This window comes from Neovison vison, chromosome 3 (assembly GCF_020171115.1).
Source record: "Neovison vison isolate M4711 chromosome 3, ASM_NN_V1, whole genome shotgun sequence".
In the NCBI taxonomy this organism is placed as follows: domain Eukaryota; kingdom Metazoa; phylum Chordata; class Mammalia; order Carnivora; family Mustelidae; genus Neogale; species Neogale vison.
Genome location: NC_058093.1, coordinates 233,339,998 through 233,361,741, shown reverse-complemented (window position 1 = coordinate 233,361,741; position 21,744 = coordinate 233,339,998). Strand labels below are relative to the sequence as shown.

Sequence of the window (21,744 nt, the reverse complement as noted above, 5' to 3'; positions counted from 1 at the left end):
ATGAGGGAAGAACTGGTATTCTCCCCATTTTACAGAAGAAACTGTATGTAGCTCATCAAGTTGAGGGGATTTGCCAGAAGGCCTCAGCTAGTTAGCGGTAGAGCTCAAATTTGAACCCAAGCCCATGAGCACAGCACTCTCCTGAGACCACATGAGGGGCCAGAGAAAGTTCAGCAGGGCTTCCAAGAGGGTGGACGAGGAACCAGAAGGGCTGCGAAACGAGGAGGGCGCTTCTGCTACACAAGGGGCAAGGACCCTCGCCATGCCTCCCTAGGCCAGCTTTCTCACACATGATAAATGGAAGGTGGCCCCCATGACAGCCATCTCAGCCTCTGGGTTCACCCCATCACTGATGCTGACAACCCAGACAAATCAAAAGCAACCTGTCTCACATTCAAACTCCTGGGATCATGAAGATCATTAGCCTCGCTTGAGACCAGTGTCGGCCCCTAATGCAGTCAGCTGCGGACGGGAAGATGTCTCAGTACAAACATCATGGCCCATCTCAGGGGAAGAAGAAAGATCGTAGCCTGGCGAGCTGGCTGTTGGGCCTCTTCTGACCTCTTACCAGTTTGGTCCGTTTATGCTCACACCCACTGCCCACCTCTCCCTCTCATCTCACCCTTCACCATACTAGAGTCACTAATTCCTGCAGATACTTAAAATTTGTTAACAGTTTTTTTTAACTGAGATGTAATTTACATATAGCTTATATTAGTTTCAGGTGTGCTATGTGTCTCTCTCTTGCCACAATTAAGTCTAGTTAACATGCCTACCACACATGGTTACTTGCTTGTTTCCTAACAGTAGTTCCTCGGTATCCCCTAATATCCAGGTGATGTTTCAGTGTCACTGATTGGCTCCTCCATTTTTTAAATCTTTTTTTGGTCCATATCACAACTCCTACAGGGCCCATTGGGATTGGTTGATGGGCCCAGCTGTCCTAGTTGGACTGGGCTGCAGAACTTCGGGTTATAAAGCTGGGAAGGTCTTAAGGTACAAAAGTCTTTGGCCTAAAACTGGGAAAGCCCCGGGGACAGGGCTGGCCACACTACTTCCTCTCATCTGTAAATTCCTTTTCCATCCCCAGCTTTTTTTTTTTTTGGCAGTTTATGTGTGGAAGTAACTGGACCATTTTTCCTCAAGACTTTTCCCAATCACAGCTGATTGAACCTTTGTCCATCCTTGGTCTCAAGCAAGGCCAATGGTACTCATTATCTCAGGAGTCTGAATTTGAGACTGGCCTAGACAAAGAACAGGATGACAGACCTTGCCCCTTGTAGCAAAAGCTCCTAACTCACTTCTGATTCCTTCTGGTTCCCTGTTCCACCCTCTGGCAAGCCCAGCTGCGCTTTCTCTAGCCCCTCGTATGGTCTCAGGAGAGTGCTATGCTCGTGGGCTTGGGTTCAAGTCCCAGTTGCACCACTAGCTGTGGGACCTTGAGGAAGTCCCTCAGCTCTAACTGTGTCCCCATGGTATGGTCTGATTTGCTTCTCTGTCCCCTGTGTTTGCTGTGCATGGGCAGTTGGATTGGAGACTTGATCACATTCAGGTTCTGTGTTTTCAGTAAGTCTATCCATAGCTGGTGCTGGGTGCTTCCATCACGAGATACACAACACACCTTCCAGTCAATCCCTGGGTGGGGCTGGGGGTCAGCTGGAGGCAGGGAGCAGTTTGATCAGTGACAAGCCAGGTATGGCTGCCTGAGGACACCTAAGCCCCTTCCCCCAGTATGTCAAGAAACCTCAGCCAATGTCCTCTGATAGTTAACATTCATCATTAATAATGGAATCGGAAACCAAGAGATTTCATAGCTGTGCATGGTAATTAAATTATTTACATGAATCTACTCTCACTTGATTATTTCCACGTTTCCCACCAAACATGCCTTTCCTTCATTTGCTGCCATCCTGGGCTCTCAGTTGGGAGGATGAGAGTTATCGGGGGCTTTGCAAGGGTTGCCTGTCTTTGAGAAAAGAGCAAAGAAGATGGGGTTTCTCATCTGCGCCCCCTCCCCCTGAAAAATGAAGCGCCTTCCCCCAACAAAGTACAGAGGATGCAGCAACCTTTGCATGTCTAACCTAAAGTGAACTGTTTTTTGTTTTTTTTTTTCCCCTATAAATCAGGTTTTTCCCAAGTTTTGTCATATGGGGTGGGGGGAAGGCGAAGAGGGGAAGAGAAAAATTGCTTCCATTAAATTGATTCTGTTAGTGCCCCTGGCAAAGAGAGAATGAGAGAAAGTGTGACGAGAGCATTTGAACTAAAGATTTGCACTGGCATCCTGTGCCAGGTACTAGTGGACGGGGTCGGGATAGAGGAAAAGAAGCTGGTTGTCCCCCACCCTGGGTGCCTTCTGTTTGTGTCCAGGTACCTGATGAGGCTCCCAGTATAGTAGGGGGAAATGTTAGGGGCAGGGTGCCATTTCATACCCCAAAGCAGGGATACAGGGGCCCAGCAGGTAAGCTGAATGAGCAATGCAGACACAGCTAAGATGACAGGAGTGGAGAGAGGCAAGCCTGCGCTAAGGAGTGGCCTCTGCCCAGCACTAGCTGACTGTAGAAGTCTGGTCTTGCAGCACAGAATGTAGGCTGAGAGCACAAACTTGGAAACCAGGCTGCCTGTCTCCAGATCCCTGCTCTGCCCACTCTTCTGCCTGTGTGACGTTGAGCAAGTGTCTTGACCTCTCTGTGCTTCTGTTTCCTCTAATGGGGACTAGAAACAATACCTTCACGTACCACTGATGTGCTGGAGGGGCTCATACAGTGCCTTCCTTTGCAGTGAGGTAGCTTGAAATCTGCCACAGTGGGATTATTTATGCCACAGAAATTGGCAAATACTACAAAGCAGGGCCTTTTTTCCCCAACCACATAACCAGGTGTTAAACCTTTGCTAGTACTGCGCATCACTGCACCTGCCCTATAGGGCTTTTATGATGAGCATTTTTAGACTTCGTGTGTGTGTGAAACACAAACAGTGCCTGGCACACTTTAAGTACTCAGTAAGTATTCGCTATTCTTTCTGGGGGGTTGTTTTATAGTCTTGTTATGCAGGAATGTAAGCCTGCTGTGGCCACGTTTTCTAATTTTTCCAGACAAGCTGGAAATCTCAATTTTTATGTTAAAACCTCTTGATTTTTAAATTTTGGCTTAAAATGAACATTTTTTTAAACTTGAACAAAACCAAGTTCATGAGGGGATTTGGACCACGGACGGACCCCCTGTTTGCTACTTCAGACTTGGAGGGAGGGGCGATGAGTATCGTCTGATTACTCTAGGCTTTTTCTCACCTCCCACCTTGGCATTCACCACCTTCTCCCTCCTCTGCACATCAATGACCTGTTCATCCTTTGTGAGCCAGTGCCTCCTCCTTGAAGCCCTCCTCTAGGCAGTGCCCCTGCAAGATAAGCCACTCCCTCCTTGACTCTCTCTCCAAAGTGCTTCTTGCTCTCTGCCCTTTTCCATGGTCTTTCTTACTGTAGGACTTGTCAGCTGGGTTTGGGGTTCATCATCCTCTCATAGTTCTTGGCACACTGAAGATCATAATGCATAGCAGTAGAATCAACCTCTATTAAGCACCGTCTGTTTGCCAGTCTGTGAGCTGAGCAATATTAGTGCATATTACCTTTAATCTTTACCGTATCACTGAGATATGGAAAGGCTCAGAGATGGCCAGCAGCCACCCAGAAGTAAGAGGGACTGGAAATGGCATCAGCCTCCTTCAGGAAGCTGAGCGGCCCCTGAGAACCACGGCTGGAAGTTACAGGCAGAGTGGCCCCGGCTAAGTAGTGCCCTGAGTGTCCAGCTTAGGCCTCATGGGCCTGTCTTGAGTCACACTCCTCAGAGACATCCAGAAAGGACATTGCTATATTTAAAAGCCCGGGCAGGGTGGTGCTTCGTGACATTTGGGTGGCCGCCTCTCCATAAAGGGCATGCATGCTCTTTTAACTCTGCTCTTCGGAGCTGGCATTTTGGAGAACTTCCACTATCTCCCCTCTCGCAGCCACCTGGGACCCCTGCAGTCCTCCCTCTGGGTGCAAGGATGCCACGGCACATGGCTGATGGAGCATGGGGCAGAGAGAGCTCAGGGCCATTGAGTGGGCTCAGGAGGCAGCAGCTGTCATTGGAGCTGGGAGCACTGACCCCTGGACCGCTCCGTATTTCAGAAGGTGCTGGTGGCTGTTTCAGGGGGACAGCCTGGGGTGGTTCTTGGCATCCCTGACCCTCTGCCCACACTGGCAATTTGGCTCTGGCCCTGTTGTTGCAGCAGCTTCCACCTCCCACATTCCCTGTGGAAAGCATCAACTTCTAACACTGTTGGAACCCTTTGCCCAGAAATCCCCAGAACCATCTATGACTTGGCCATCTTCATTCCGTATTAAGAGTGAACAAAGCTTTTCTTTAAGCTGCTGTCCCTTCATACCCAAGCTGGTCTCTTAAGTGGAGAAAGGAGGCACACAGAGGTCAAGAAAGGATGTTCATATCCATCCCTTGCACATTCATGTAGAGCGAGCTAGGTGAGCACCGTGCCAGCTTTATTACTGCCTTGATTGATTGGATGCCCCAGTAGCTCTTCATATCATTGTACCCATTTTACAGTTATGAAGGCTGAGACTCTGAGAGTTCAGGGACTGGCACAGCCAGGGATGCAGGCTTCAGACCCCGGTCACTCAGCCTTGTGCTCTGTGGTCCTTCCTTGAAGCCCCAGGCCTTTATTAAGCCTCTGCTGCATGCACCCCCTTGCTCTTCTCTCCCCCTGACTTGTGAACTCACCCCTTCCTCTCCAGGCCCAACTTGGCTTCACCACTACCACCAGAACATACAGATTGCCAAGCCCTGCTAGTTCTTTCTCAATTTTGCCTACGAGTCCCTCACCACCAGGAAAGCAGAATCATCCAGATGCTCTAAATGGCCTCTTTTCTCTGAGCCTGGGTGGACTTGAGTGGGAGGACCTGACCATTCTGTACTTATTCCATGGAGGGCTCACACAAAGATCTTGGTGCATTTGGGAAAGGCAGTTTGCCTGCCACACGGGCCTGCATGGAAGCGAGAAGTAGGACCAGTATGGGACACTCTGCCCCTCACTCCTGGTTTTCATCAGACTGCAAAATCACAATTTGAAGAGGGCGAGGAGGTAGGAAGGGGACAGAACTCAAGAAGAATGTGGTGAAGACAAAGCAAGGGGGGAAAGGAGTGTCTGTCTGTCTAACACAGAGAGAAAATGCTGATGCCTTTGGGGGTCCAGATAGGCCCACACCTGTACTACAGGAGGCCGGGAGGCTTGGGGGAATTGAGACCCCCCAGTTTGTCTCAACAGGAGACAGCTAGTTGGCTCCAGGCGATGGTTGTCAGTGGAAACGTAGGCCTAGGGTAGCCAGATCCTCTGATTTTCCAAGAGAAGCCAGCAATTTGGATCTCTTCTGGTTTTTAAATGCTGGCTCAATATATATGCACATATTTTCATGCTCACAGTATTTTATGGAGGTGTAATTTACATACGGTAAAATGCGCAAATCTTAAGTGTGTAACTTGATGAATTTTGATGCCTCAAATATTTTTAAAACACTGGAGGGTCCAAGAAAATATGCCCTTGGGGTGCATCTGGCCCTGGACCCCACCGTTCATGACCCTTAGTCTAATGTATTTTGTGACCCCCATGAGCATAGTGGGATGCTTACACAACCATATCCCATGGAGAAGGGGACAGGCTTTGGGTGAGGACTCAGTGATAACCCCATTACTCTCACAGCTAAGGCGTAGACTCTGGAGCCCAGGGTGTGAAATAGCCTTGCCACTTGCTGTGTGACTTCGGGCAAGTTACTTCACCTCTCTGATGCTTGTTTTCCCCACGGATAAAATGAGAAAGATAATGATACTAATCTCAAAGAGCTATTGGATTAAATGACTTAATGTGGGAAACACTCAGCAGTGCCTGGCACAGAGTAACTGCTTTATACATGTTCACTACTACTTTTTTTTTAAGTTAATAGACTTTTTTTAGAGCAGTTAGAGAGAATTTGAACAGACAGTATAGAGCTTTCACACACTCCCTCTTCTCTTCACCCCAACCCTGTTTCCCCTAACATCCTCCCTTAATGAGATCTATTTGTTACAATTGCTAAACCAACATTGATACATTGTTATCAACTAAAGTCTATCCTTTACATTAGGGGTCACCCTTTGTGTTGCACATTTTGTGGGTTTTGAGGAATGGCATAACGTCTGTCCACCATCATACAGAATAGTTCTACTGTTATTTTAAATCAAGAATCTTTGTTCGTCCCCACGGCTACTGCAGAGAAAGACCGGCTGTAGCTTATGAATAACTTCTGGTGGGCTGGCAGGAACCCCATTTTTTACTCTCCCACTCAGGAAGTGTCGCACATTCAGGCACATGAGGGGACATTTTAGAGGTAAACCCGAGTCTGTTCTAATTTACCCAAAATGGAAGCTACGTTCCCACTTAAGGTTGGGAGTCACACAAATTCCAGCCCCCAATTCCCTGCCCCACAGCTGGCTCTGAGTCCAAAGACCCATTTCACACCCTAGTTTAGCCCTTCCTGTGTGACTTGGAGCCACTCTGGGCCTCTCTGGGCCTCTCGAACAACCACACTCCCTTTCCTGGGACACCCCTGGGAGTGTGTGGAGCCTCAGACGCACTAATTTCTGTGAAAGGTCTTTGTACATTATAAAAAGCTCTAGATTAAAATTGGAAGTATTATGATTATAATCAGTTAGGCAGAAAAACTGAGCTGTTAGCGAAGCAAGTCTGGCCCTCAATGGCTGAGCCACAAGAAGTCAGTTGCATGCAGGGGCTGCGTGACAGCCATCCATAGCTCGTCCCTCTGGGGTGAGGTAGCCAGGAAGTCAGACACACAGCTGGAGCCTGCCTTTGGCTAGAACAGCAAGGCTGAGCTGGGGGCACCCACCCCTGGGTTGTTTCTGCTTTCATAGCCTGCCGGCCAAATGCCAATCAGCACGGAGCCACGTTTGCGGTATCGGCAGCTCCCAAAAAGAGGAAATTGGACACAGATGCTTCCAGCACCCATGAGAATGAATCTCAATCATCCAGCTTCATCCACTGGCCACACCCCGGCGGGCAGGACAAGAAACACAACTCCTGTCCTGAATAAATATATATATATATGGCTTTGTGGCTTATTATATGAGCATATAGTTTATTTTTTTAATACCCCAAAGCGAAACTTATTTGTAAGGCTCTAAAGAAAGCCTCCTGTCCCTTTTATGCCAGGAGCCCTCGGAAGAGAAGTGAAATTGTGTATTCGCTGCTAAAAAAAGCCCTGGCTTATACAATTTTAACAATAGAAAAATGATCTTTGTGCTTCAGTGCATGGATGCTTAAAGGAAAACAGGCAGTCTGTTCAGGTGGCTGGTGAATTACAAATGAGTGGTTTGCCTTTGTTTTGAGTGACAAGCAATTTAAATGCAGTCTTACGTGGAGGCCTGGAAATTCTTTTCCCCAGAAGAGAGAGCACGAGAGGAAAAGGAAAAAGAAAAAAGCTTCCTTTTTGAACTGAGAGATTATATTAGTTGCCACTGAGCAGAGGTGAGAAGTTAGAACTTCATTTGATAATTATAAAATCAGTAGTTTGTGATTGGACGTAATTGATGATTATACTCTTGCTAATAGCAAGCCTGCCAACCTGCACTTGTGGGACATTTCATTTTTGCACCGCTTCCAAGCCATGAAAGCCAGCCCGGCGTGGGGTGCTGCTCACGATCTCAGGGAGCCTGACATCAAATGCATTTGGGGGCCTGTATTATGTTGGATAAAAAGTGTTCATTAATGCCAACATTTGAAAACACTTTTCTCTGTGCCTTATTTTTAGCCTGGGAATAATTACAAATATTAGAATAAAATTGCACCGTGTTGTTCTCCCCTGCCTCATCCTCTCCCAGCAGATCCACCCCTCAGTCAGAACCTGGGTGGGCTCCTAAGCCTTGCACTGCCTTTGATTAAAATACCGGTGGGGTGGGGATCAGTGTGTGGGGAGGAGAGTGTCTTTCTGTCTGCCTAGGTGAGTTAGAACCATCGCACAACAAAGTCGGAAGGGAACTTAAGGCCAGCACCTTCACTTTACAGATGGGGAAACTGAGGCTCGGAAAGGGGGTGTGCCTTTCTCAAAGATGAGCAGGGTCTCGAGGCCCCAGCCAAAACCAGAACCCACATCTACTCACTCCAAGGTCTAGCTTCTCCCGTTTTCTACCCAGCTGTTGGCTTCCCTAAGATAAGCACTGGGGTTCTTTGGGGGCCCATCCTGGGCCTCTGACCGCTCCCACCTTGGCTCCTCCGTTACTCCATCAGAAAGCCCGCAAGAGACCTCCTGCAGAACCTCCAAGACCACAGCCTGGTTTGGTCTGCTCTGGGGGCAGGATTCATTATCCTTCCTGATGAGGGGTTTTTTTTTGTTTGTTTGTTTGTTTTAAGTTTGTAGTTTGTAAAATTAGCTCAGAGAACCTCTTATCTCATTCATTCATTTGTTCATTCAGTCAGTGTTGGGTTAGTGCACACTCCTGACCTGCCCTGTGCTGGGCTGCGAAGGGGGGAGAAAAATCATAACAGTGGCCATTTAAGATCATCCAGTTGTTCGTGCTCTCAGCTGCGGAGCCCCTCCGATTCCCCTCTCACCACCACCCCCCCAATTATCTCTGTGTTCCTGAGGAACAAAGCCTGTGGCTTGAATTCACATCCATCCAGACCAGAGCATTTCTCCCACTTCCACTGCCAGCACCCTGCTCTGAGCTGGCGTTTTTGCTTGCCCAGACTGTTACAGTAACCACCTCCCTGGTCTCCCTGCTTCTATCAGAGCCAGACTCAGTCCATTTTCCACGCAATAGCCAAAGGCATCCTGTTAAAACGAATGTCAGATCATGTCTCTTTCTGGACTCAAACCCTGACATGACTTCTCATCCTCCTTAGAGGAAAAAGTCCCAAGTCTTCACAGTAGCCTGCAAGGTTACACCCCGCCCTTCTCCTTCTCTCCCCCTCCACTTACCTTCTACCACTACAGCGGCCTCTTTGCTGTTACTCAAGCCAAACTCACTTTTGCCCCAGGGCCTTTGCACCTGCTGTTCTCACTTCCTGGAATACTCTTCCCCCAGATCACTGCACAACTTAGTCCCAGGGCCTTCCCTGACCCTGCTAGGCAGTGCACACCCTGCCCCAAACCTGTGTCCTTCTCCCTGCTTTATTTTCCTCTCCTGCGCTTGATCATGTTCACACATTCTATAATATGATTTATTTTATTGCCCATCTCTGCCTTTATAGAGTGTCAGGTTCACAAGGATACAGGTTCCATTCATTCCTGGTTGGTGCTTAATGCCCAATGACTAGAATAGCCTCCATCTTTAAGAGGTGCTCAATAAGGAGGGACCCCCACTTCTACCAGTTTCTCTCCAGCCTTAGAATCACCCCCAAGGACGACATAGAAACACTGAGGCTCATTATTCAGCAGTTGTTTATTGCGTACCTGCTGTGCGCAGAGTTTCCTAAAGGGGAACACAGCAATGAATGGACAGACCCACTTTCCCATGGGGGAGCTCAGACCTAAGAGCTGACAAATCCCGGCTTGAGAAGATGGCTTCTGGAGCTGGGCAAGTCTAGGAATGACTCCTCAGGGAAGGGGTGCCTGCATGACTCACCCCACCAGTGTATTCAGGGGAAATCAGCTAGGGCTAAAAGTATAACCTGCTGCAAGAGGCCTGGTTTCTAAAATCTCAAACCTCTGCTGTCAGACAGCTGTTTTCCCTTTTGGCATGTGTCATATGGTCCCATTAACAACCATTTGTCCATCCTCTCAGTAAAAGGGCCCCAGCCTGCTGGCTTCTTTCTGCCTCCTATCAAAGTAATATTTTAGTCCCCAAGACGGCAGATTGCCCAAACCCTATGCCTCCCTGAAGAGCTGCTGCATCCTTGGTCGCTCTTTAAACTCTTTGTACCTCAGTTTTCTCATTCTTAAAATGGGAATAACCATAGAGCCCGCCTGCCTTAGATCGGGCTAACAGAATATCACAGACTGGGTGTCTGAAACAATAGGATTTTATTTTCTCACAGTTCTGAAGGCAAAAAGTCCAAGATCATGGTGCTGGCACTGTTGGTTTCTGGTGAGAGCTCTCTCCTTGGCTTATAGACAGCTGCCTTCTCACTATGTACCTCTTTGCTCCTACATCCCTGGGGACTCTTCCTCTTCTTATAAGGACATTAGTTTTGAGGCTCCTGGCTGGCTCAGTTGATAGAGCATGTGACTGTTGGTCCCCAGGTTGTGAATTCGAGCCCCACATTGGGAGTAGAGATTACATTTTAAAAAGGTAAAATCTTTGGGTCAGGTCATGATCCCAGGGTCCTGGGATTGAACCACGCATTGGGCTCCCTGCTCAACAAGAAGCCTGCTTCTTACACCCCCACTCCCCCTCCTTCTGTTCCCTCTCTCACTGTCTCTCTCTCTGTCAAATAAATAAATAAAATCTTTATTTATAAATAAATAAAATCTTTTAAAAAAAAGAACATTAGTCCTATAGGATCAGGGACCTGCCATTTTGACATCATTTAATTTTAAATACCTCTTTAAAGGCCCTATCACTAAATATAGTCACACTGGAGGTTGGTCTTCAACACAGTTCATTTTGGAACACCACCACTTCATGGGAGTTTTGCAAGAATCAAGTGAGTTAATGCATGTACAGCGCTGAGTATGTGTTTGAGGGACCTGGGGAGGGGGCAGGATGGTTCCCCTCAGGCACACACATAGTAGGTGCTCAGTAAATACCACCTGTTATTGTTGTAGTTACTGAGCTCCTGCCCATGTCCATCACCGTTGCAGGTTGAGGCATTGAGGGGAGTATCTAGAAGCTGGACCTGCAGCCCTGGGTTGGGGGGGGGGTCTCAGAGCTCAAGCATGGAATTTGAATTAGCAATTTACACCTGAGGATTCAAAATAGTGACAGGTGGCCAGATGCATTAATTCTGCTCCATCCTATCGGGATATGGAGGTTTCTGATGCTGACTTCTGAGCCCCTAGAATGAGGTCTTTCTCAGACCCCCATGATCCTCCAGGGAATGCCCCCCAAGATCTCAGAAGGCCAGAGAGGGTCTAAGGCCTCTGCCTCCTGTGGGTAGGAGCCAAGAGAGCCCAGATCAACAATAGCCAACAAAAATAAGAGTCAAACTCTTATTTCTTATTTAAGCCTAACATTAAATTGTAATTTTCATTTGCTCAGCCACATCAGTGATTTATAGCAGAGAGAGCATTAGCACTCAACCCAGGAATGGAGCTCCGAGCAAACACACTGTGTAAGGCAGGGGGAGTCAAGTTCTGCTGAAGACCTGGGTGCTTGGCTCCTCCTGGCCTCCCAGTCCCCTGACCACCTAGCTCCTCCCACTCTTTCAGACATTCTAGCTGCTTCCACGAAACTCCCACTAGAGTCAGTCCCAAGCAGGGATTGGAAGCATGGGGTTTGGAGTCCAGCTAAGCTGAATCAGGGTCCCAACTCCCACAGGCTATGGCCTTCTCCATTCCGTGCCTCAATATCTTCATCCATTAAATGGGCAGTAACACCACCTCCTCAGAGTTATGAGGATTAAGTGAGATAATACATGCCCAACATATAACACAGTGCCTGACAGTTAGTGCTCGGTAGTCACTGCTATTATTAATGATACCAGTTCTTATACCAGCCCAAGATAAATATTATCCTGTTCTACAGGTGGTAGAAAACCAGAATATTACTATAAAGAAAAGGGATTGATCTATCAGACTTATCTAAGACTCATCTTAGAATTACATGTGAGTCTTCTGGATAGTTGAGTCAGACCTCCATATGCAGGTCTCCCTGAGTACCTTTACAGCCTCCCAGATGGGTAGTTGTCTACTTTGATGCCTCACCTCATGGGGAGCTCAGTATTTCATAAGGTAGCTCACTTTGAGAACTTAGAGCTTTCTAAGATGGATCCTCCTTGAAATTTCCTTCATCCTCTCACTCCTGGTCCACCCCACCTCTGGAATATTTACAGCTATCAACGTAATGGCCAGAAAGATCTTTAGCTGATTACATACCATTCTTGGGTATGTCCCCCTGAATCTGCTCCTCTCTCTTGGCTAAATATACCCCACAGCCCTCCCCATCTTTTGCCTCTGCCTTGTCCTGAATCAGGAATTATCTCCTGATCATCTTTCGAATTTGTTCTCCAGGACCCCCCCCGGACCTGGGCACCAAACCTCCCCAGCCCCTGAGCAGCCCCCACGGTGAACAACTTGCTTCCCCCATTCACAGCATCTGGGTTTCTTCCTGTCTTTCATCCTCCACATGCCTCTGCCCCCCTCATTCTCCATGTACGCCCTTAATGCTCCCCTCAGGGTCTGTGCCCCCCCGGATGCTCCCCCTTCATTCGGACCCTCTTATTCCATGCTGCCTCCCATGTTGGTGCCTCCCTGACTCTCCATCACCCCCTTCTCCATGCTCCCCCCAGTGACCATAAACACTGCAGCCCTCTGTGCTCCCCGCAGTGCCCATGAACACCGCAGCCCTCCGCACCCCCTTCTCTGTGCTCCTCCCAGTGCCCACAAGCACCAGAGTTCTCCATGCCCCCTTGCTTCCTGTGCATCCTCTCAGATCTGCACCGCCAGCCTCCAGAGGGAGAACCAGGCCTCAGCATTTAAGGGCACGCCCCACATCCCTTGCCTTCCTGAGCTGATTCCTTCTCTCCCCAGATCTCAATTCCTCTTCATCCTACTCAAAGGTCCTGATCCTGAGATCATCAGATCACCCCGCCTCCTCTCCATTGTCCATAAGTCTTCAGTTTCTTTTAGAATTCTGCCACATCAGACACACCCAGTTCTGTCTCCCAGAACCACCACACCCACCCTCCCCAGAGCCCAGGACCCAGTGGTAAAGGAAAGCTTTTCTCAAAGTATGTTCCACAGAACCCTAGCTTCCAGGTTCACTCTCCGAAACAAAAAGTTCTGTGGCTTAAATGCATTTGTGAAAACATTGGGCTACGCTGAATGGAAGGGGACTTTTTCCAGCAGCTCTTGTCAAAGCGTCCATTTTGTTGGTATATTCTGTACATATCCACGCAGAAAGCGTGTGCGGACTTGATCACAAGTCCTCCTGTCCATGCCCAGGGGACCGTGCAACATGCTTTGGGAAGCACTGGTTTCTGGTTGAAGCCTGAGCCCTGGAATGAGAAGACTGGGCCACCTCTGCCACCGACTAGTTCTGTCCGTTTCTTCCTCTGTAGAACAGGGGGCCATAACCGGGCTCGCATCTGAGAACTGGAGGAAAATCCAAAAATAAAGCACTGAGTGCAGAATAAGGTTCAGTTCCCAGAAGTTCTGACCATTCTTTGTAAAGAGCTTGGCCAGAGAAGTTCTCAATAGCCAGCAGCTGTTGTCACTACTAGCTCGGACAGCTCGTGGAAGCTCAGCTTCAGGAGGCCCCCAAATTTGCTTCTTTTAACCACTTGACAGATGAGAGCTAAGTAGCCAGAACAGGCTTTTGCCTCTCCCCTGACTTAACTGGCTTTGCACCTGTTATTTTCATACTTGGGGGACCAAACACGTTTTCACCCCTCGTATTATAGCGGGTGGTGGAAATGCCACGTGCTCCATCAGACGCTGAGCTATTTCTGATGGTGACCTTCTTGGTGTCTGTAGCTGGCCGCCACCTCCTCCTCCTCCTCCTTCCCCAGATGGCCTTCAAAGATCTGCCTGTCACAAGCCAAATCTGTCATCCTGGACACTTTCTCCCGCCCTTCTGTGTGGTCGGGCCCAGCCATGAGGCAAAGACACACATGGCCTTTTATTTGTGCCAAGCTCACCTGTCTGGGCACATGGTTGAAACGCCCTAAAGTTGCAGACTTTGGAAAAGACATCCTGTGTGGTCAGAAGAAAAATTAATTAAGTGCCTTATTAGAAAGCTTTTTGCCAACTTCTGTGGCCACTCTTTGCCACATGCTCACCCATTCCTCCCCAGTAGCTTCCTAGGCAGATGGAGAGTATCTTTCCCACTTGATGGTTGAACAAACTAAGGCCACGAAATGCTTAATGACATTAGGCCCAGCACCAGATCGGGCTCTAATGCCATTAGAAATTTTGACCTGGCCTTCTAGAAACAGACAGGGTTATTGCTCTAAACCAAGACTGAACAAGGCAGGGCATCCACATGGCTCCCTATCTGCAAGTCATCTTTACCGTGGGAAGCCCTGAACTTGAACTGATTAAAACTGAGAACCGTTCCAAGATGTTTTTTGATCTCTGCTTTTGAAAATATTGTCCAGTCATTAGATGAGTCTCGAATGCAGGGATTGGCAAACATTTTCTATAAAAGGCCAGATAGTAAATATTTTTTTATTTTATTTTATAAGGCTTATGTATGTATGTATGTATGTATTTTAGACAACGAGAGAGAGAGAGCACACACGTGTAAGCAGGGGGAAGGGGCAGAGGGAGAGAACCCCCAAGCAGGCTCCCCGCTGAGCACGGACACCCCCCCCAACATAGAGCCCCATCTCATGATCCCGAGATCACGACCAAGCCAAAACCAAGAGTCAGACGCTTCACCGACTGAGCCACGCAGGCACCCCTATTTTATCCTATTTTAAGTAATCACTACCCCCAGCATGGGGCTCAAACTCAATGACTCCGAGACCAAGAGTCACATGCTCTATTGACTGAGCCAACCAGGTGCCCCCGCATATTTTTTTATTTTACAGCCAGTGTCTTTGTCACAACTATGCAACTAGACCATTGTAACATGCAAGCAGCCATAGACAATAAATAAAAGAATGGCCGCAACTGTATTCCAAGAAAACTTTATTTACACAAACAGATGAAGGTCCACATTTGGCCTAAGGACCATAATTCGCCAACCCCAACCCTTGATTTAGACCAACACTATCCAGTAGAAATATAGCACAAGCCATATATGTAATTTAAATTTTTCTAATAGCTACATTACAAAGTAAAAAGAAATAGGTGAATTTAATTTTAATAATATATTTTACTGAACCCAGTAATTCCACAGTGTCATCATTTCACATAAAATCAATATAAAAAGTTACTGAGATGGGTTGCCGGGGTGGCTCTGTCTGTTAAGCATCTGCCTGTCGGGCTGCCTGCTCAGCAGAGAGCCTGCTTCTCCCTCTGTCCTGCCTCCCCCAACCCCTGCTCATTCTCTCTCTCTCTCTCTCTCAGATAATAAAATCTTTTCTTAAAAAGTACTGAGGTATTTTACAACCCTTTTTTCATCCTGAGATTTAAAAATCCCGTATTTTACACCCATAACCCATCTGAATTTGGAATAGTCCCATTTCAAGTGCTCAGTGGCCACGTGTGCCAGCGGCTGCTGTATTGGACAGCGTAGCTCCAGTGGGCAGACCAATATCATAAGGAGACAGTCACACTGGTAAACAACATGCCCTTACGAACTGATAAGCACCGTGAGAAGAAAGCAGAAGGCACTATAGGCAGGGACAGGGAAGCATTGAAGGAATCTTCTGGTATTTGCCCCAACCCTGCTCACAGTTCTTTTTTAGCAGTCAGTGGAACATTCTTTTTTTTTTTTTTTTTTTTTTTAATTTTATTTATTTATTTGAGAGAGAGAGAGAAGGCTCATGCATGAGCTGGAAGGAGAGGGGATCCAAAGGCTGTGCACAGAGCACAGAGCTGGACGCGGGGCTCAGGCCCACGGCACTGAGATCATGACCTGAGCTGAAATCCAAGAGTTGGCCGCTTAAGCAACTGAACCACCCAGAGGCCCCAAGTCAATGGAACGTTCTTATGCCTTTTCCCAAGCCCCACACATGCTCAGCATAGATACTGTAAAATGAAACATTCAGACTTTGCTGGCTCATCTCTGATAATTTTCCACCTAGGGTTCAGAAGATGAATTGCTTTCATTTTTCATGGCTTTTCTAGGCTTCAGATCAGCAACACAGCAGCCTATGACCTGGTACAGCCATAGATGATGTCACGAGGCAACATATGGGGTCCAAGCAACTATCCCCACTGAGTGGGATGGTTTTTCTCTCCAGGAGAAAGGGCCCAGCATCTGGATCAGAGCAGGAATTTGAACCCCCAGACCTCATATGAATCCCACTGTGCCGTCTACTTACTGGGTGACCTTTGGCAAGTTACTCAGTGTCATCGAGGTTTTCTCATCTATGTAGTAGGATAATGACAGCAGCTACCTTTACTGGTGTGTCCATGGAGAGAGATGATCATGGAGAGTAAGAGCATCTGGGACATGCTGAATATTACAACAATAATAATTACTATTGGCCCATCAAGGTTGCCCCCCCCAAACTCAGAATTAATTGCTTCCAAAAAAAAAAAAAAGAATTAATTGCTTCCTAGTGTTTGCATCACCTTCTCCCATGTTGTGGTTCCTCTTGGACGTAGCTAGTCCCCAGAACAGGAACTGTGCCTTGTCTATCTCAGCAAGATCAAAAATCGACCTGCAGTTGATTTTTCCCTTTCCTAGATCCTGGAACATTGTTTGTTTATTTATTTATTTATTTATTTCTAAAGATTTTATTTGTTTGACAGACAAAGATCACAATCAGGCAGAGAGAGAGGAAGGGAAGCAGGCTCCCTGCTGAGCAGAGAGCCCAATGTGGGGCTCGATCCCATGACCCTGGGATCATGACCTGAGCCGAAAACAGAGTCTTTAACCCATTAAGCCACCCAGGTGCCCCTGGAACATTCTTTATGTTTGCCGTTGCCTTTCTCTTCTCCAGGAGACAATGCATAATGTTCCCTCCACCAAAATGGGCCAGATTCTCCCCACTTAACATACTCTCAAGGCCCCCTTGTACTTTCCCTTTGAAGCATTTAGCATTTGTAATTAATGAGCAACCTGGAGGATCTGCTTTGATCTCAGTCTCCCTGCTGGACTGAGTCCCATGAGGGCGGGGTTCCAGTCTGCATCATCCATTGATGAGCTCCCAGCACAGGGCACATAGTAGGTGCTCAGGAAATGTTTGTTGAGTGAATGAGAGACTATCATTCCCTCTGGAATTTAAAAGACCAGACACTGTTCGCAGAATAACAAGAGAGCTTAGGGAGTTTTCGTAACTGACCTTTTTAAAATCATTTGCTCAACGTCCACCATACATTTCCCTCCACCTCTCTTAAACAACGAATTCTCTGTGGACCTCATAAAACCTTCAGGCTATGCTGTCCAATAGAAATATAATGTGATCCATGGATGTATTTTTACAGGTTGTAGTATCTACATTGAAAAACAAGTAAAAGGAAACAGGTGAAATGAATTTTAATAAAAGACTTTATTTGACCCAGCATATCCAAGAGGTTACCAATTCAATATGTAACCAGTATACATGATGAGCTGTTGACCATTCTTTTTCTCTTGCTAAGTCTTTGAAACCTTGTGTGCACTTTGCACTCCCAGCCCATCTCAATCTGTGCTTGCTGCGTTTCAAGTGCTCAAGAGCCACCTGTGATTTGCGGCTGCCATATTGGAGGCCTTACAAGAACCACTGTGGTTTTCACATTCTTCTTCCCAGTATGCACTGCGAGGTGTGGAGGCGGAGCCTTTCTTAGGTGGTCTTTGTAGGGCGCTAGATAAGCACAGCTGGGGTTTATCACCCAGCACTAGACAAAACCTGTCCCCGTAACAGGCAAGAAGGAAGGGGTCGGTCATACCTAGAGGTGACCTATATGGGGCTTAATGTATCCCATAAGATTTACAAAGGGCTTTGTATGTGTTAAATCATCTGACCCTCCAGCAAGGGAGGGTGTGGTGTTATTATTTGCATTTTACAGAGGGGAAAGTAGAGGCACAGGGATTGCCATGACCTGTCTGCTCAAAGACACAAAGATAGTAAGTGATGGACCTGGGATTTGAACCCAGGGGGCCTGGATCCAAGGCTTGTGCCTTAGTTGGCCCTTCTCTGAATAGACCATCTCAGAATTGGCCCTTGTCATTTCTCCAAAATGGTGTCACAAACAGGACCTAGAGTTGGGGCAACCAACCCTCTTAGATGTGCTCATCCCCCAAATTGTGTTGAGCACCTTCTGTGCACCACACAGTGCATTCACAGAGCTCATGTCAAGGGAAGGAATTTGAGACACTCCCCTAAGTGGCGTCCCTGGGATTGGTAAGAGAAGCCCACCTCTGAAAAAGGGAGATTGACACGTAGATCCTCCCCGTAGATTCATCATTGAAGAAGATGGCACCAGAGGGAGAGGTATATCATTGTCAGGGAGAATGAAGATGTTCCAGTGCAAAGGGAGATACCCCACCCAGAGTGTTCTCGACGATGTAGGGACGGTGACCTGCAGGTACCAGGAGCTCACACCAGCCGTGTGCCAGGGAAGCCCAGGATGATGCCAAGGAAACTGGCTACCAAGAGCCAGCACCAAGGCAGCTGTGAGGCCAGAGCTTGGAATTCCTAGCCAAGAACAGGGAGGGACGAGATGGTGCTGAGCCCCAGAAATGTCTTGCCCACCTTATCTTAAGGAACATCACTGGCAGAACAAAAAAGTCTGTGAGCGAGAGAACAAACGTAGGAAGGTAGCTCTTCACAATGGGGTTACAGAGCCGTTTGTGTTTTCATCAGCCAGGAAGCATTTGTTGAGCTGTTTGACATCTCATGAGAGCTTTAACAAGTTCTCTGTAATTTTCAGTGGCAAGAAATATTCCCCAGATGTGTGCCACTTTCCCCCAGAACGTGTCATATCTGGATCTCCAGCAGGACCCTTTCATAACAAAAACAATAATAATAGCTATTAACCTGCTGTGTGTCAGGCCCTGTGCTAAGCACTTACATGCAATTTCATTCAATCCACAGAAGATACCCAGAAAGTAGGTTCCATTTTTCCCCCATTTTTCAGATGAGGAAACCTTAGATCAGAGAGGGCCAATGACATGCCCGAGGTCACACAGCTAAAATGCAACAGGGCCAGGATTTGAACCTGGACTTTCTTTCTTTTTCTTTTTTTTTTTTAATATTTTATTTATTTATTTGACAGAGAGAGGTCACAAGTAGGCAGAGAGGCAGGCAGAGTTGGTGGGGGGACCAGGCTACCTCCTGAGCAGAGAGCTTGATGTGGGGCTCGATCCCAGGACCCTGAGATCATGACTTGAGCCAAAGGCAGAGTCTTAACCCACTGAGCCACCCAGTGCCCGAACCTGGACCGTCTAACTCCATACTTTTGACTTTCATTTCCCCTCACCTCCCCCCATCCCATGTTTGCACATGTAGGAAAGTGATCATATTTCCTTGTAAACTCGGATGCCGTGGTTACACATGACTCTCTCTCTTGTTTCCAAAGGTGGTGGCCCTTAGTAAGAGAAGTCAGGAGGCCGAGGCAGCTTTCCTGAGTGTTTACAAGCAGTTAATTGAAGCACCAGGTAAGATACATTTGGGTTCCATAACTGGATAATTAATGACATTGAAGAGCTAGCCATTATTGGTCATTACACAGGGGCCTCCCCACAGTGGGATCTAGGGACAAGCGAAGGCTCCTGGGCAAGGCTGAGCCCTCCACAGGCGAGGGTTGTTGGGGGCAGTGAGAGGTCCACACCCAGCCTGGTGTGACATGTCCCCACACAGTTCCTCCATCCTCCCCCACCACCTTCCAATGTTAGCTAGAAAGCTTTGGGGGACTCCTGGCAAGATCTCCCACCTGGACCTTCTTGGGGAGCCAAGTGTCTTACCTGCCAGAACCCCCATCCCATTGCCACAAAGGACAGATGGTGCCCAGGGCTGTCTGCCAGCTGAGGGCACTGGAGGAAAGACCTCAAGTGTTTCCCCACCATGGCGCAGCCAACCTCAGCTCAAAGAACACATACTTACCTGACTCTCTTTACATGAAATATGAAGACAGGCAAAGATGAATCTGTTGGCACTATTCACAATGCCCAAAATGGGGAAACAACCCAAATGTCCATGAATGGATGAATGGATAAATAAAATGTGGTCGATTCAGCCATAAAAAGGAGAGACGCGCTCACACGCGGCTCGCATGCGCTGACACGCAGCAGGGACGGCCCTCACGATCACAGTGCTGAGTGGAAGAAGCCAGACACAAGGTCACATAATCCCAAGACTCCACTTATATGGAATGTCCCAAATGGGCAAATCCAAGGAGACAGATACCAGACTGGTGGGAGGGGGTTGGTGACCGCTAATGGGTGTGGGGTCTCCTTCTGGAGGGATGGAAATGCCCTGGGGCTAGGTAGGGGTGATGGTTATGTGACTTCATGAATGTGCCAGATCCCACTGAACTGTTCACTTTAAAATGGTAGATTATATGTTCTAAGAATTTCATCTCAACTGAAAAAAAAAAAAAAAATTAACCTGTGCTGTTAGAATTCAAGAGCGTGGTTTCTGTTGGAGGGCCAATAGTTCCGAAAAGGGATTTCTGGGGGCCAAAGATGCTGCTTCTTGATCTTGGTGTGGATTGTAGAGCTGTGAGCTGTTTGAGCACACTTAGGTATGTGCCTAAGATATGCAGATACATGTCTGTAAAAAAGTCTCCCATTTCCAAAATGGCCCGTCCTCTGCCACCTTCTCATTTCATGACTCCGAAACGGGAGCCCAGGGAGGTGTAAGTGATTCACTTACAATGGTGGGGCTGGGAGGGTACCCTCTGCCAACTCCCGCCACCCAGACAGCCTCCTGGTCCTTTCTGGGGCCCTTCTACACAACCACGGGGATTAATGCTATCGGGTGACGAGGGCTGGGGGTTTATGAGGAAGAACATGAAATCCTAGCTAAGCCGAGTCATGGAAAAGGCGAAGTCATTTCTACTCTAGGGAGGTCGTTTGTGGGATCTTTGTGTTTGTGGGTGGGGAAGTCCCTCATTCCGTCTGTCTTGGGCAACTAGGGTGGCTTGAGTGGTGTCCTCCCAAAATTCATGTCTACCCTGAACCTTGGAACATGATCTTCTTTGGAAGCAGGGTCTTTGCAGATGTAACTAGTTAAGGACCTCAAGATGAGACCATGCAGATACAGGGTGGATCCTACCTCCAGTGACTAGTGTCCTTGTAAGAGGAGGAGAAGACACAGAGAGACCCAGGAAGAAGGCCATGTGAAGACTGGCTCAGGCTGGAGTGATGGGGCTACAAGCCAAGGAGGGCTTGAGGCTGCCAGGAACGGGAGGAGACAAGCTCCCGAGCTCTGGGAGCGCCTCAGGGTTTAGAAAGCACACGCCTGGCATTGAGTCCGCTCCATCGTCTGCATGTTACAGCCCCAGGGGAACAAGCCAACCAGCTCCCTTCGCGGGGTACCCCGAGGTTGAGTCTGGCGCCAGGAGAGTGGGGCTCAGGTCTCCGCACACACGCTGGTATGTCCAGAGTGGCTGCTCCGTGTCACAACTCGGCTGCATGGGGGAGGCTGTGTTTGTTTTCTGGGGCTCCTATAACAAGTCACCACAAACTGGGGGGCTTCAAGCAACAGATGTTTATTGTCTCCTAGTTCTGGAGGCCGGAAATCCGACATTAAGGTGCCCACAGGGCCGTGCTCCCTCTCAAGATTCTAGGGGAAGCTTCTTCCTTACCTCTTCCAGCTTCTTGTTGTTCCAGGTGTCCCTTTGCCTGTGGCCCTGTCATTCCAGTCTTTGCCTCTGTCTTCACGAGGCTCCCTCCTCCCTATGTCTGGGTCCCAACTCTCTAGCTCTTTTCTCTTATAAGAACACTAGCCATTGAATTTAGGGCCCACCCCATAATCCAGGGTGATCTCCTCCAGAGACCTTAGCTGAGT

The 21,744-nt window shown here is 48.0% G+C and overlaps 1 protein-coding gene across 2 annotated transcripts in view; it reads left to right on the top strand.

Moving 5' to 3' along the window:
* The window catches only part of CUX2 (cut like homeobox 2), a 258,612-nt gene that overhangs the window by 181,609 nt on the left and 55,259 nt on the right, over window positions 1-21,744 (top strand). For both annotated transcript variants that reach the window (XM_044244277.1, XM_044244278.1), the window contains one exon: window positions 19,313-19,391. In XM_044244277.1, the coding sequence (XP_044100212.1) occupies window positions 19,313-19,391 (79 nt within the window). The remainder of the gene's footprint in view (window positions 1-19,312; window positions 19,392-21,744) is intronic.